Genomic DNA, 17,051 nt, shown 5'->3' on the forward strand with positions numbered 1-17,051 from the left:
CTTCCAAGAGTCATTGTCTTCCCAATGGTACAGTAGCAAAGGTTACCTGTAGACTTAAAGGTTACCAATGACTTAATTGAAGAATATTGGAGTTATCTACATATTCTCTATAAGGGTCATTAGCGATGCTAACTATAATTGAATAAGGAGAACTGAATTACAAAAATAGCATTTAGTTTTACAGCTGTGGTCAAGGCTGTCTCTTTGTAGTGCAAGGTAAAGCATACATCTTGAGTCAAAGCTCTACTCCTGTATCATTAGCATGCTAAAAAACACAACTAATAAAGTCAAGACATTTAATAGAGGGACTTGCAAGTGGTCTTCGGGTGTCACAAATACTCCAGTCCTCAGGAAAGGACCCCTGAACTGTGCGCAGAGAGCTACTGTAATCAGGTGGTGTTTTTGTATTACTGTACTATTTGTTAAAACATATAGTGTTAGGCACCCTAATGCAAGATTGGCAATGTGTAAATTTCCACTCGCGAGTTTCATTTTGAACAATGCTGCTTTGTCTATTTCCTGTCTGAAAGCATGACCCACTACAATATAGTAAAAGCCACGCAGCCCCCCACCCTGTCTGGTGAACTATGCCTAGTACTTAAACAGTACCATGTGGGGGATCCTGAAAGGGCAAGACAGCTATAGCCACCCTATATAGAATGAACTCATTTTGCTTCCTAAAGAATAATGTTACGTTAACATACTGAATTACATACTGCTTTCTAATTTTCCCATATACCTCACGAAAAACTGACAAATTAAAAAATGTGACATTTGGAAATATAACATGAAATACTGTACTACTATGATGGTTTCCGGTAGACTTTTGCAGTTATCATTTTGTAGTTTCTTTGATTACACAATGTTAAATAGGAAATCTAAATTATGTTCATATAGGGTTTTTTTGTTTTTTTTTCAAATATGTCTCAATCCTAAAATTCTAGGTGATGCAAACATTTTGGCCATAGCTGTAGAAATATTCTTTCAGGTAAAAACACGTGGGTAACACGTAAGTATAGGTGGTGATGACACTGTATTAATAACACTAATTAATTTACACACATCGTTATGTAATTACAATGCAATAATGTCACTGGCAAACCAAGAAGTTACTTTCAGATTTGTATGTTTTAGTGAAAGCTGTGGATCAATTCATTTATGGGCTATACCAGGCAATGTGTGTCTTGTATGATTATTTGCAAAGCCCCCAAAATATCCATACTATTGCCAACTTTGCAGAGTAAAAGCTCACTACACCTGGATCCATGTGTCTTTTACAAAAGGTGCTACACAGTTAAATTATTTCAACAAGATGATCCATTGAAATGCAGCATTTAATTGACAGAGCTCTGGGGCCTGGTAGTTATATTCCTTATAAGGTGTGCCTGTTACTACAGTTATGGTCAATAGCTGTCTTGTATATTTCACCACAACATCCCACAAAAGCATTTTAGGGGCTTTTAACCCCTCGCACATCAACTACTTACCTACTTTACAGCGAGTCTTGTTTCAGTCTGCTCTGCTTTCATCCCAATGAAAATGTTCATTTTAATAGATTATAGAGTGGTCCTTTCTCTTTAATTCTGAAGTCTTTATTGAATTGCCATTACTTTATAAAACACATCATGTCATTCACATTTTTAAACACAGGAAGGATACTGTGGTTCTCATCTTCGCATGGAAACTAACCCCGTATCTTTTATCAGTTTCCATTATTAACACACTGAACAAAAAGTCAAAGCCTTTTGACTCGAGCATTAGATGGCATGCAACGATCCCCTCCGAATCCCAGGTCTCTGGAGTTCTTACAGAATCAAGCCCAGTTAAATGATAAGACACCTGGCTCTCTTACTGAAGGATTGAACACAGGAATGACAAGGAACAAGGTAACTGATTTAAACTACAAATTAGCGTTTCATAGCGAGGACGTGATCACGCTTTCAAATCAATGTGTGTTCATGAGGAATTATTGTTGCACGTGTCATGAATAGAAATACCATGTGAGATCATTCACAATTCGATATGATTGTATTGATATTAAAACACAATTGTGCAAGTTTGTTTTTTATGTTAACTAAAACAAAATGTTTTTATACATACAGCTATGGCCAAAAGTTTAGCATCACCCTACAGAATTAACTAATTTTGCTGAATAATGTTATGTTAAGATACTGAATTACATATCGCTTTGTAGTTTTCCATATATTTAATGAAAACCTGACAAATTGAAACATGTGAAACATTTCAAAATCTATCATGAAATACTGTTCTACTATTATAGCTTCCAGTAGACTTCTGTGATATTTTGTTGAGTTTTTGGTTACATGATGTTAAATAAAAAATCTAAATTATGTTCTTATATTTTTTAAATTATGTCTTAATCCTAAAATTCTAAGTGATGCAAAACTTTTGGCCATAGCTGTACACTAGAATACACTAAAATACTAAAATAGTAACAGTAAAAATGATCAACAGAACCTCTATTGTAATTACCTCATGGCTGGAGCCAACTACAGCTTGTTTATTTTGCTAGAAAAAAAAAAAAAGTTTTGTCACCCTTAAGGGAATATATTCAAAACGTTTACTTCATACTTTAATTAACTCCTATTATTTGGAAAGAAGAAAAACACAAATACATTTTATAAAGCTAGACCAAAACAAATAAGTAATATAATTCAAGGACTCTGAAGCAATCTCAAATTGTTTGTTTCGCATTTAGGAGTCTGCTATAAAGTGGAGTAATCGCTTAGAAACTATGGCCTATAGTTTTAAAACAAAAACATACATATATATATACATTTTTTTTGTTGCAATTTTCCATAGTAGTGTCTAGAAAAGTTATAAGAAAAGAAAAGCGACAGCCACTGTGCCACTGTCCAGAGTTGCAATGGAAAATTTACCACAAGCCATTATACTTGACAAACAGGAAACGAGTGTAGTATGCGACATTCTTCTAGTAGCCAGTGCAAAGCAGCATGGGACTTTGAAGACCATAAAAAGCAGCTTCACTTAGTCACCTGCTCTTGAGCTCCTGGGGTTGAGCAGCACCAGCAGCATTCTGCCAGCAGACAGAAAGACGCCCTGCTGATGATGTGCTCCTGAGGCCTGAAGCGCAGGAATATTCCACCCGGTAAGCTGAACCTGTACTGCAGTACATGGTGCAATGCGAAGGCATCCCATGACAGCGGTCCGTTTCTAGTCTGTACCCTTCCATGCTTGAGGGTTTTGTTTTCACTTGCATTACACATTTTAAAGCTATGACTAACACAGTGGGGCTCAGTCAGTATTGGTACTGAATTTCAACAGAATGCCAAAACTGAAATATTATAGAAGCCAGGTTTACAATGTGAAGGGCTCATGAAACAAAGTGGCTAAGGGGTTAGGAGAGATTTCAAAATGAACTTGAGCAAAACTATCGAAGCTTATGGAAAGTTCAAGGCTGTGACAGTGACTGTTATCGACGGTGATTAATCAGGAACACTGACTAATTCAGGGTGAAGACAATGATGTTTCTGCATTTAATCAAAGTGAGCGTCAGCACTGTGTTCCAGAGACTCCCCCATACTGTTTCACTAATGAGTAGAAAATAGCAAATAAGACATGCTTTCTATATGGTAGACAATATAGTCAGATATACTGATCCATTATTCCCTTGATAAATTACACAATGGTTGAACATAGTGCTCCAGATTCTGGTTTGCAGGTGAGTTGCATTTCTTTTGGCTCTCCGTTGTGATTGCTTTTGTTCTGCCAGTGTGGATGCAATGAGATTCTGAAAAGAATGGATATATTCTTTGTAATAAATGTACAGGCTTCGTGTGCAGTGCGGTTCTATATTTAAATGCGGACAGTGTGCAGGAAGTTTTTCGGCTCTTACCAGCGCGTGTTGATAGAGCTTCACTAAATGAAATTGTAAATTCATCTAATCAAAAAGCACAATCTCAAAAGCGAGTTACAACTCATTGCTTTTTAATGTAAGTCTTATGAATAGGTCCTTTGTTTCAATGTGGCTGGGATTGCACAAAATCCCGCCAATGTGCTTTACTTGTTGTGGTTTACACATTAAATATTGCAGGTACTCTGTATACTATACTCTATCTAATCTATTTCACAACCAAAGTGAAAGAAGACAAACAGTGGGAGTGTGTGTGTTTGTGGAGGGGAGGGGGTCTTCAGTTATAAAGATCTAGGAATACTTGACGACTATTTGAACATTTATGTTTTAAAAAAAATGTTAATACATCTTGCATTCTGGGGAAGATTAGCTGAAGGTTAAATAGCAAGTTATCTTTTATTTAGAACCTTTATGTAGGTAACAATAAAGACATTACAAAGAGTTAATAAACATTCATTTTGTAATTACACATCTAATTATCAGGCTTCTATTTAGTGACAATAGGGATAACTTGGTAAGCATTTCCTCCCCTGCTGTCTGTACTTCGGAGTGGTTAACTTTTTTATTTTTGTATTTCCTTTTAAGGGGTCCCTTGAGTTAAATACATTTACAAAAAAATACAATTTGTCACGATTATACATACTGACTAAAACGAACCCGGTGAGCCCGCTATTTCACAATTCAATGCTGCACAAATTTAGTTCAGTTGCAGTTCGGCCTCGTTGACATTGAACAGCCAAACAATAAGAGAGTATGCGCTTCATAAAACTAAAAAAAATAAGACAAACGGACATAAGATATCTGGTTATAATCATCTGTATCAAGCAGCTCCGGAAACTGGTTTAGCTGAATCGATTTCTTGAACAAGCGTAATGGTGGCAACAGGGATCTAGGAAATGGCGGGATTCCGAAACGTCTTTCCGGCTTCAGCTCTTCAAGGCTGTTGTTGATTTCTCTAAATCTAAATGGGACTGGTTTTCACAGGCTCTCACTTATAACTCATTCTAAAAAATGTTGTGTGTAAATGTACTGTTACAGTGTAAATTAAACTGCAGAAAACAGCAGCCTGTATCTTAGTTTTGTAAAATGGAAGTGGTTACATTTTTTAAATCTAATTATGGAGGGCCTTTTCAAAGCTTTTTACTCTAGACCTAAGAGAGCAGCTATATTAAACAGATTAAAGACCTATTATGAGCAAATCTGCTTTTACAGCTGCTTCGTGAGGTTTTTTTTTTTAAATCACAAGAGAACTAGTCCTTATAATAAAATGACTGTATTACTGTAGGTTTTTGGATAAGATGCAGTACTATTCCAGAAATGTCCGTAAACATTCATTTTGTAATTGCATATCTAATTAAAAAGTAAAAACAGAATTGAATGTTGAAATCCATAGGCTTTGGCCTTAGTGGAATTTTCTTCTAAAGAACTATGATAAAAAACTACGTTTTCAAAAAAGTCCTTGCAAGATGAAAGTCGTACTGTTATTTTTATGTATTGCAGCTTCAGAGTAAACGTCGAGCGAAATGCCGTGCCTGTAAAGAAAAGACTCCCCTGTACCGGACGGCAGTGGGCCCCGCGAGGAGAGCACCGCTCCGTCCGTCCTGTACGAGAGGTGCTTCCAGGACTGTCTAACCTGAGAATGCAAAATTGAGGATCAATCTCAGGTTCGTCAGCCCATGAAACACTTTCTCAAAAACAACACAACCAAGACACAGATAAATGAAACCACTTCCAGCGACCTTCATTACTCCCAAGGTTTTGGGATTGTACATTTTGCTATAGTTGTCAAGTCCCCAGCTGTAAAACTGTTGAAGAGTTAGACTATTTAAATATTTAAGAAAGCAACTATATTCTATTACCAGCTGTAATATTAAATTGAATGTTTTTTTGTTGTTACATGTTTTTTTTTAATTTTGTAACTGCATTGAATAGAAAATAAAATAAACTCAAGGCAATAAATAAACACTGGTGTTCTGCTCTTTTGCAAGTTCCTGTGTCTTTTTTTACTTGTATTTCTAGTACTGCCCGCTCCTCCCACACACCATATCATATATATTTGAAATTGCAATAGCATAGAGTTTGGCAAGGGGTCCATGCCATTAAAGGGTTCTGAAATGTTCCAGTCCAAAGTCTTTCTCCAATATCTTGTCATAGTTAACAAAGTCCCTGATGAAGCCACGAGTCAAAATGTTTGTCTATAGTAAAAGATGACTGATTGTTGTAGCATTTGACATAGATACAAACTTGGACTGTGGAATTTATAAATTACGCAGCAAAAATTACTTTTAACAAGATGTTTTGGTAACACCAAGTATCTTTTATAAAGCATGGTCTATCTGTAAATGGGTTATAAGGTATATTATACTCGTATTGATACTAACATCAGGCTATAGCAAGAGTGTTATAACATGTAACTATAGCATTTAGAAGACATTTTTTAATATGGCATATTTACACTAGTAACAGGTTACTAAAATGGTATTGTAACTGTTATTCCTTGTAAATCCTCAAAACCACTGATAGCACATTAAGATTTATAAAATCAATCCTTAAACTTGTATATGATATACAATGTGACAATAAAAATGCTTGTAATGATAGATAACTCTTAAAGATGTAGCCGTCATGTCAAAGCCCAGGAGATCAGGACTGTTGGGGAAGCCCATTGGGGAGTGAAACAATTCAAGTCATCTAACCATGAACCGGACAGAGCACTACTCATTACTTTGTGAATAGCAAGCTTGCCTCTTGGACTGTGACAGACTTCAAATTGGCTGACTTTGTGACACGAGGCAGCGCTGGGAATGCTTGCTTATTTGTTTTCGTGTTTATTAATCTGTGGGGAGAGTTTTCAGGTTTGACGTCTTTGACAGGCTGCTTGTCAGTGTGAAGTTTTGACTCCAGACGAATCATGACTCTGAGATAAACAAGGCTGATTGGTCCCAGTGCAGAGCTGTGTGCGACTGTGGCATGGGCACGAATACTGGAATTACAGCTCCACTGGGAGCGGGACACTAAGCGAGAGTGCCGATAAGGGATCTTTTACTTTGTACGTGATCCCAAAACATCTCATCTGAAGTATCATTGCATGAAGTTATCTGATCATTGCTGTTGCAAGCACAAAATGATGTGCCAGTGTTTTATAAAGAAAAAAAAACTTTCGCATAGACTTATCTGTCATCTAGCTGACAAAAAAGCTACACTTTTAATACACTGACAAGGTTTCTTCTAAACTGTGCTGTAATGATCAGCAGCTCAAATCAGAACATATGGAAATGATTCATCCGCCACTAACTAATGGAGTATAATCTGTACAGAACTGGGTAGAAGCAAGAGGATGAGCAAACTGATTATAGTGTATGTTACTGCTGTTGACTGGTTCAGCCCAGCTATTTCTAGAATGCAATTAGAGGATGATGTTTCATGTTATTAGCTGCATTTGAATCTTGATTAGAATGCATTAATCTACTGCTCCTGCACCACTTACCGAAACTACAGTATTAGGAAGAAGAGAAACATACGATAGATGCAAAAGCAGAGTGGATATTTAGAAGATGAATGCTAATATTATTATTATTATTATTATTATTATTATTATTATTATTATTATTATTATTGGGCTTTGGTATCTACTAATAAAACAACCAAACAATTGTAATAAACCATTCCATTTTATCTAGTATTGTAACACTGTTGTGATTTATCCCAGCACATTATAAAACAGCCTGGAAGCAGCTTCATCAATACAATACACGCTAGGTTTTATGCAGTCCGTTCCATCTCCTGTGAGGTTATCCTACAAGCAAGTAAATAACTGATTTGCCCACATTGTGTTGTTCTTTGATATATATCATAGTACAGTAATGGATATATTGTTTGACATATTGCTGCTGACATATGGAATTGAATCTAAACTGGTGTTATGAGGCAGTTAATACTGTCTAGAGGCAGATGGAGCATTAACTCATATTGACCCTTTTTTTTAAAAAAATTAAAACAATGTCTGTGCTGTATAAACAAATTACTGTAAAATACAATTGTATTATCTTAGAATGTGCTGTTAGGTCTGGAAAACAAAAACGCTATTAAATATACAATCCAAGTTTGCATAAATGTTTTAATTCGCACTTCCACAGAAAAGAAAAAGGTCCCACCAGTGTATACATATACAAAGAAAATAAAACATGCCTTATAAAATGTGTTACATAAACTATGCCTGCTAATTTAACTGACCTTTGACCGGATGCGGAGTGCCTTCGCACATTATAAAAAACAAAGCATTTGCAGCTCACTGATTCGTGAATTCCATTCCTGTTTTAAGTCAAATACATCAGAACTCATCGTCTGAACTCACCACTATCAGGTCACTTCTTTGTTAAATTTGGAGCGCTGTTTAGCAAGTAAGAGCAGTCTTTACGTTCATGCTCCGGCGCACAGCTTGGGGACTCGACGCATTATCACGTGTCGTCGGCGCACTATAAAAATGTGCAAGACAGTTTGTTCAGTTATAATAAGCAGTCTTGATTTTGACCCATCACTGGAACAAAATAAGCACATTTAAGATTCCTGGATCTTGTAAGTATTTAACACATATTAACTTTATTAACGCAAGAAGTGTTTTTTTTTTTTTATTGACAGGTACATCATTTTAAATGCATTATCTAATAAGATTTATATTTATTGTATTAAGGTTATATGGATATAATTGTAGTTTATAGTAATTGCAAAAAGTTTTTTTTTTTTGTTTTTTTTTTCCAGGTTGGACTACCAGTGCAAAAAAAAAAAAATGAGCAAGTTTTTTCTTTTAGTTTCATCTTTACTTGTTTTAATTATGCCTTCTTGGAGTGAATGCCATCCTTTAGATGGAATGAAACCAAACAGAAGGTTGCCCGGTACGGACTATGAGATGTGGTCCAGACAGCAGCCCCAGTCATCGCATGACAAAGATCTCGGGCTCATGTCGGAGTTCGACACCGATTCGGAGTCTGAAGACGACGCGCTCTCAGAGAGCGGAGTGTTAACTCGAGTCTGCGCTGCAGCGGCTTCGAAGCCAGGTTCAGAAGACAATCAAATGGAGAAAGACGAGCTTCGATCCAAAAGGCGTGACGGCAAACCCAACTCGCTAGATCTTACTTTTCATCTACTCCGGGAGTTTCTGGAAATGGCCAGAGCAGAAAAAATGGCCCAGAAGGCTTTGAGCAATAAAAAACTGATGCAAGCTGTAGGAAAATAATTATGTCTGGATGCATTATCATGAAACTTAAAAATTGTAGTAATGGTAGTTGAAAGATATTAAGATTATTTTACATGCTGAATGTACAAAAACAAAATACTAATAATTGCACACGTGCAGAGAGTGTAGTAGCTTACAGTATTTATTAATAGTTTTAAAGTCGTTTAACGTTTCAAAACTGGAACTGCGAACCTACATCTATGTGATTCCTAGGACTTAGCTATATGCTACTTCTATATGTCTGATTTTGATACTCGGGCTGGTGTGAATGGTGAATATACTGATTGTAATACAGTACTGTAATGTTTCTGTGTTAAACCATTCTCACGATTACTTCTACAGAGATGTATTATTTGCTGCTGCTAACGCCATGTCACAATGTATGGGAGGTACAAGTTGATGCAACGGAATAATAAAAGTGAAATGTTGATGATTCATTTTTGCATGGCTGTCCTGTCCTTATCTCTCTGTGGTCTGTGTTTGGTAGCTGCACGTTGTATCGCTTCTTTGTTCTATTTTGATACCATGTTTAATTTGAAGCTTTCTAAAACATTGGGCCCTTATCACAAAGTTTTGACCGTTTCAATAATCGTAACAGTTCGAACCTCTTATAAGTGACTGCAGGCTCATGAATATCAAACTGCGTTTAAAACATCATAACAGGTCTACAGTCCTTTCTATAAACTCATGGGTTCAGACACGCTGAAGGGAGATTATTCTATTTGTGATAAAGGAGGAAATGAACATAGTTCTTTGTTTTGCGTTGTTGGGGGGGTGGGGGGGGGCACATCTGTTCTGTACATGAGTTATTGATCGACAGACAGCTATTACTATTGTGCAAATAATTGGATAACAATATCTTAAGCAAAATGTGCAAATGTGAAATAACTAAACACATGGATAATGTAAAAATCCATAAAACACACTGTTTTGCACTAGTGGCAGCAGGTAGTTCTGTAACTATGAACAGCAAAACACGCATTACCAATTTGAAGGCTTCTATTTAAACTGCACACCACTTGCAACCCGTACTGTGAATATTAATGAATTGCAGTCTAGTCTACATGTCGCACACATGTTGTGCACTCACGTTTCAGATACAGCTTGCTTATTCTGTCCTAAAGGCAATCTGTAGAGACAACACAACGCCCACACAATGTTCCAGTCTGGTGTAAAGGTAATCGTACTAGTGCGTTACACAGGAAAGACTTCTATTTGCAAACATGTCACTGGCAATTAACTTATTACTCTTCAAAACAACTGTTAAAGTACAACTCCGTTACAGAAATACACAACAGGGTCCTTCTGCATTGTACTGCAGTAGATAATGAAGCCGTTTTCAGAGCCTTAAGCATGCATCACACATTACATTCTGCCCCTGCTTTCAAAGGAAATCAAGGTAAAAACACACCCAGAAAAAAAATAAATCAATCTGTTCTTAAACCTGCACAAAACAGTCTTGTCCTGAAACATACCGCAAGGTCCAGCTGGTCTTTTAAGACCTTCTTGTATTTAATGCTGTTCTTATAGAGGCTCAGTAGCTTTTAATTTGATTTCTGCATTAAGACTAAAAAGGTGTTTATTGCAGCACTGTTGTGTGTCTGAGGGGTCTGTACCACAGACACTAACCAACAATCACTTTTTTGTGCAGTACAACTTGCAATGTTTTGCCCACAAAGGCCACTTTTTCTTACATAAGATTTTTATTACTTTGAAAGATTAACCATAAAGAATGCTGAGCTCCAGCTTTTACTTTAACAGATTTCCTTTCCTTTAAAGTTTTCTCCTCCATACCTACGCATCTTGACTGAACTGCAATAACTTGCTTTTTCATTGCCGTCCATTCAGTTCCCTTGAACACAAAGCAATCTGGTGTTCTTCAGTCTTTTTCTTTTTGGAAAGTGAGTTTAACCACGAGGAGGAGATGCGACGGCCGACTCGCTGGCAGGTGCTGAGGGTCAAGATTCAGGGCAGAGCTGTCACTCTGGTGGAGAAAGGAATCGCAAAGCATGAGGTTCTAGTACTGGTACTACAAGCATGTCAGAACAGCATGGATCATTGACGGGGAATTGCTGTGACCGGACCTGATAAATAACCCTGTTGATAACACTTTACATCTGGAAGCAGCTAGCTGAAAGAGACATGTTCACTAAAACCGAAGAGTGTAATTTAGACAGAACACATACCTTGGTTCATTCAATCTCCGTCCAGCTTTGCCAAGTAAGTACAAGCTGTGTATTCAATGCGTCTCCAGAGGCCTTGAAGGAAGATCACCAGTACCAGAATGGACAAGAAGAGGGCTGCTGCCTAGTGAGGAATAACAAGCAGGATGAAGACAAGGTGAAATGGAACAATCACAACTACAGACATACTCCAGGAGAGAAGAACCATACGCTGGGCAGCTAATCACGACATCACCTTCCAGACAGTCAAGTAGCTGTAAAATGAAGCTTTTAATAAAGATTCAGACAACATTTTTTAAGTTTAAGACAGTTTGCTATATTTTACAATTTTATGGTATCCAATTTAAAATAAAAACAGCGCTATACAAGGTTAACAGCCTACCAATTTCCAGTTACAGCGGTTCTACAATTCAGTTTAGTTCACTTTGGGATCAAGTCCATTTTGGGAAAAATATACTGGAACAATGTTTCCCCAAATATAGAACTGCATGGAGTAATAATTGGGGCAGTCATAGCGTGTCCAGTATATCAAAGAAGTGTATTTGAGAGATGGACCTGCAGTGCGCTTGTCCCATCAGTGTCAGAGGCCTCTTCTTTCTTGATGTCCATGGAGCTCTCTGCCTGGGCTCTCCCCTCGTCTGTTTCCTTGAGCGGCGCACACTTGGCAGCTGTGTCCTCAGAGTCCTCCCCACAACCCTGTTCAGGCTCCTCCTCATGGACATCATCATTCTTCTGCTCAACTGAGAAGAAGATTACTGATAAAGCAGAACAGGTTGCAGCTGTTTGACCGCATTGCAAAGGTCTGCTAAGTGACCATCAAGGATGTTGACAGCAGCAGAGGTTAAGCTTACGTTTTACGAAGTCCAGCTGGGAGAGAGCTCTCTCCAGTGCGTTGAAGTCCACTCGGTAGTGATCCATGTTCTCATAGCCAGACTGCAGCTCCTCCAGCGTGGAGTCTTTCACGGCCGCTGACATTCTGGAGAAAGTAAGCACTGCCAATGTAGCATGGACCTGGGATTTCATGTATTTAATCTCATGTAAAATAACTAAAATCCATCTTACTTTTCAATCAGAATCCTTGCATTCTGTAAATAACACAAATTAAAAGAAGTAAAAGAAACATTTATTGACTTGAACAACATACAAGAAATTATTTAGAAAAGCCTGCAACGTAAAAGCTGGTTCATTCTTGCTGTAAGTCTTTTATCCACAAAGTAATGGTATACTTCAATGTATAAATGCTTGAATAGAAAATACAAAGGCAGACAGACTGCACCTGCATGAAGGGGGCCATCTGGGGCTCCTCCATGGCCTGCAGTCCCGTTTCCACCTGCTTGGAAGTGGCCTCAATGTGCTCCCTGCAGGTTCTCATCAGAGAGCGCGTGTAGCCAGTCTTCTCTTCCTCCTCGTAGGTAATTCTCTGCACCATGATCTTCTGGCGTTCCTCCAGGATGGCGTTCATGTGGTCAAACTTCTCACATAGCGTCTGCTTCTGTCTTTTGCAGTTATCCTGTTTCAACACAATAACCCTTTGAAATGTTTACCACATAATTTTTGTAGTTTTACCATGCTTTTCCCACGGTTAAACTTTGCATTTACCATAGTTTACCATACCTCACTATTCTTTACCATTCTTTTAACTAAAATTTATTACACGTGGCTATGCATTTAATATGGGACACTTCTAACAGAAAGCAAAAAGACATTTAAGAGTTTAATGTATCTTGGGACTTGTGTAGTCTGCCAGTGTTCCTACCCAAGGTTGTACATTACAGATCACATAAGAGAATATCAGACTCACTCATAGAAATCAGTGATCACACTTCAATGTGACATACAAGGCTTAAGGGAGTTAGCTGAACAGACTGATCACTGTAAAGATTTTTAAAATCTGATTTGTGAATGTTCACACACAAAGTCATTGAAAATACACGAGTCACAGGAAAAGCAGGTATTGATTTCAGGAGGAAGGATTATTTTTATTTTATTTTAAAGTTTATTTCAATGTCTCTGCATTGATCATTCACTATGTATATATTTATACAGTAAAATGTGATACCTGCAAATCATTGGTAATTCATGTCAGGTAAGATTTAGTGGAATTATTTTGCTATTTTTATGACCTGTGAGGCAGCAGGGCTTAATGTGGAAGTCATGACTATGCAACTCTTGCAGCTCAGAGGGGAGCAGCAGTGCTGGAGTCCCCTGCAAGGACAGGCCTGACGCACCTCAACGTTTCTGCAGGTGTCTTCCAGGTGAGTGATGACTGCCTGGGCTCTGTCGTTGGCAGCGATGAGACAGCTGATGCCATCACCGAGTTCAGACTGGGAAGAAAAACCCACTGATGATAAAGGGCCCGGGATAGGGTAGGGTGACACATTTTTAATAAACACTGCGAAGATACATTTTGTTATATTTGTTTTGTTGTTAAAACCATGTAAAAAGCAGTCAGTCACTTAGTGCAGCTGAGGACAACATTCTAAAAACATACTAATGCACTCAAAACTCACCAAGTTCACTGAACCCTCTGTTAAAGGATTTAAAATTCTCTTTCCTTGCAAAACTATGACTGGGTCCCTCTTTCTTCTGTAGATGATCTTGGTTTGTGGCTTGTATTTTATACCTCTGTTTGGAATATAACGCTATTAAGTTGCTGCTTATGCCTGGTACCTAATCAATTCATGTGTTTGAATCCAAACTCACTCCAATTGTGAAAAACACGGCAAGCAGTTGATCTATAGAGACCTATTTGAAAATATTGCCGTATCATGAAACAGTAATCACGTTAAATCAAAGAATAGAAAACGGGTTCTAAAACCTTGGTTAGCCTTCCTTTAACATTTCAGATGATACAGTTGTGGTGGATCTCACCTTCTGCTGTTTGTAGCCGTCTGGCAGCGGGGTGACCTGGCAGTGCTTGTGTGTGCCGAACACCTTGCAGAGGGAGCAGGTGGGCACCTGGCAGGAGATGCAGTAGATGTTCATCTTTTCTTCATGCTCCTCACAGGTAAGGTGGCCTGCAGGCTTCGACCGGGGTCTCGAGCTGAACCACATTGGCATATCAACAAAGCTTCTAAACACATTTTCATGTGCATTTTATTAGGTCACTAATAAAGGAGGGTTTTCCCCTATGGGGAATGGGTTAAAAAGTCTGTAAATCATTAGGTTTACAATAACTTTGGAAAACCGGTACAATTTTGATATGATGCGATAAATAAATCCTAGATGCTCACTGTTAGTAGATGAATGTAAACTATAATAATAATAGTGATAATAATAATTTAAAAAAATCTATATAAACCATTAAAATACTAGCTTTTAAATCATCCCAATCTAGTACTGTTGATATTTTTTTGCCACCCTTGGTGTTTCTGTACTTGGAAGACACTTGCTTGTAGACGTCAATGATGCTCTCCACCAACAGGTTGCGCTGAAGGCCGTAGACTCCGTGTCTGTCCAGGACCACCTCGTGACAGCAGGACGGGCACCGGAACCTCCCCCCTGTCCCCACCAAGGTCCCTCGAGTCTGAAACAGGGACAGCTACCTTTTACACGTAACCCAGTTCTCCACCAGCCCGACAAGATGCGTTTTGTCGAATGATGTTTTGAAAAGATTTCAACTCAGTATCTGTTAAGTAAAACCACAACTGACAGTCAAGGGGTTTGATTGCTCACCGCACCATATCAATTCCATTTATATAGCGTCTTCATATGCAAGCATCCCAGGGTGCTTTACAAAAAAAAATACTAAATAAACAGCAAAACAAAAGAACGCCTAACTTCTCGATAGTGAAAGGCTAAATCAAAGAAATATGTTTGGAGCTGAGATATAAAATTACTGAGATCTGGATCAAATTAGGAAGCGAGTTCCAAATGAAGGAGCTCAAACTAAAAGCCCTTGAACCATAGGTTTTTAATCAGGTTCTAGGAATAACCAAGAGACCATCATTTGCTGATCTCAAAGTACAAGCCGGTTTACAGGGAATAAGTACGTTCATACAACTGAATGTGACCAGTTTATAAGGAAGGTTCTGCATACCTGTCCACATATACAGACTTGATCACCACTTTAACCTGTATTTTGCAGCCAACAAAAATGTCTCTAGTAGACTGGCTTGTTCTCCATTGCATAGCACTGCCTCAATGTGTCAAACTGAGTTCCTAATAATAAAAACAGCCACACCACGCAATTATGCTTTGGGATTGCTAGACATTCAAAATAATATTAATCATTTGTAAACGTGTTGTAAGCGAGCTGAAAGCAATGAAGGTTACCGAGTCGCTGCTCACCCCCGGGGGAAAAATGAAATTCTGTGAATAAACAAGCCCATAATAGCTGACATCTGCTCTTGTGCCACTGCAAAAATAATAATTTAAGCAATAATACCTCACTTAGAGGGAATTACCAGAAGAGTCTGGGTATTATTGCAGTTACATGTCCCTTCAAACATATAATGTGCATTTATATATCAGTGGTTGCCCTTTGTTCACCTTTTTGTATGAAGGAATATATTCTGAAGTTTTCCCTGTCTTCCTCATTATTGTGAAAGGATTGGCTACAGCAAGACAGTGTAGGTGTGCGCTACAGACTTTGCACACAGTACCACAGAGTATGTTCAGTTCCCCAAACAAGATGTGTTATCGCTTACCGTCATATATGTGTGTGTCCATATGCAGGGCATGGGTTTGTGTGCTTATATTAGTATAGGTCAATGGTTTACTACATCTGGGGAAGAAAACTTAGTTTAACATTTGAACGTAGCACTAATTGCGTTGTATTTTTCAGGAACCCCAGTGCAAGAGCTAAATGGTCAAACTGGAAAAACTATGAGACTCCTAAGAGGGTTCGTCTTTATTAAATGCACACGACACAGGAAATAGAGCACTGAAATGGGATCCAGGCTGCCCTGCTAAATCGAGTATCATCCGAGTGCAGAGAGGCGAGGAAGCCAAGTACAGTAAATGATTTGCGGGCTGGAGGTGCTCAAACTATGTAGGAAAGATTCTCCCGGGAAACCAAACAAGATTTTTTAAATACAAAATGAATTTTACAGTTTATTAAGTGGATTGCTGCCAGGTTGTTTTCCTGTCTTAATGGTGTTTCTAATGTTATTGACCATGGAACTCGCCCTAGAGACAATTGCTGCCTATATTAAGCAGTGCAGAAACACTTAAAGGAGCTTGGTGCTGGTCACCTGCCAAGCTTCCTTCCTGAGCAGTGAATGGTCCACAACAGCAGCACCACATCATCAAAATTATGAAAATAAAGAAGTAAAATAAGTAAATACATTTAAACATTTGAATAATAGAAACAGAATTAGGAATCGATTGAAATCTGTGCTTATTCCTGTGTTCAGAAGGAATTTCCCTATCCTTACCTGAAATGTGTCATTGGCACACTTGCGGCACAAGTTGTGCTGGCAGGGCAGTATTACCACGGGTCTGGTGAGGAGCTCCAGACAGACTGGGCAAATCAGCTGCCTCTCCAGGCTGTCCATTGCCTGGTCTCCGTGAAAGGAGCTGTATTCCATCGGAAGAGACACAGCAACACTTCATAGGAGAATGGAGAGAGCTCTGCGCGGTTGCAGCCGATTCTCAACTGTTGAAACCTGTTTAAAATTCAGGGCTGAGGCTACTGTAAACCAGAGTTTCACAAGCAGCACCGAACGACTGTCAAGGAAGGGTTATGTCTAAAGCACAGCTGCTACTTACCAGCTAACTGGGCAGTGTCTTTGTCCAT

At 38.4% G+C, this 17,051-nt stretch overlaps 2 protein-coding genes across 2 annotated transcripts; one reads left to right on the forward strand and one right to left on the reverse strand.

The window, feature by feature from the left end:
* Positions 1-8,681: 8,681 nt before the first annotated feature.
* LOC117964412 (corticoliberin-1-like) lies at positions 8,682-9,128 on the forward strand. The gene has a single exon (XM_034907771.2). The coding sequence runs from the start codon at positions 8,682-8,684 to the stop codon at positions 9,126-9,128; it is 447 nt and encodes a 148-aa protein (XP_034763662.2).
* A 423-nt stretch (positions 9,129-9,551) lies between these two features.
* LOC117425839 (tripartite motif-containing protein 54-like) lies at positions 9,552-16,993 on the reverse strand. The gene is made up of 10 exons (XM_059004203.1): positions 16,690-16,993; positions 14,689-14,837; positions 14,183-14,354; positions 13,540-13,635; positions 12,588-12,821; positions 12,374-12,396; positions 12,163-12,287; positions 11,867-12,051; positions 11,315-11,435; positions 9,552-11,112 (listed from the first exon to the last, which is right to left on the reverse strand). The coding sequence occupies exons 1-9, from the start codon at positions 16,840-16,842 to the stop codon at positions 11,325-11,327; spliced, it is 1,248 nt and encodes a 415-aa protein (XP_058860186.1). The 5' UTR covers positions 16,843-16,993; the 3' UTR covers positions 9,552-11,112; positions 11,315-11,324.
* Positions 16,994-17,051: the final 58 nt, after the last annotated feature.

Source organism: Acipenser ruthenus, chromosome 29 (genome assembly GCF_902713425.1).
Source record: "Acipenser ruthenus chromosome 29, fAciRut3.2 maternal haplotype, whole genome shotgun sequence".
NCBI lineage: Eukaryota > Metazoa > Chordata > Actinopteri > Acipenseriformes > Acipenseridae > Acipenser > Acipenser ruthenus.

What these genes read in the sequence shown, in the direction of transcription:
- LOC117964412 (XM_034907771.2), top strand. Translation starts at nt 8,682, where the DNA reads ATGAGCAAGTTTTTTCTTTTAGTTTCATCTTTACTTGTTTTAATTATG.
- LOC117425839 (XM_059004203.1), bottom strand. Translation starts at nt 16,842, where the DNA reads ATGGAATACAGCTCCTTTCACGGAGACCAGGCAATGGACAGCCTGGAG. An exon ending in CCAGCTGGACTTCGTAAAAC is followed by an intron (nt 12,052 to 12,162) that starts GTAAGCTTAACC and finishes TCTTCTTCTCAG; the next exon opens with TTGAGCAGAAGAATGATGAT. An exon ending in ATGGGACAAGCGCACTGCAG is followed by an intron (nt 11,436 to 11,866) that starts GTCCATCTCTCA and finishes ATTCCTCACTAG; the next exon opens with GCAGCAGCCCTCTTCTTGTC.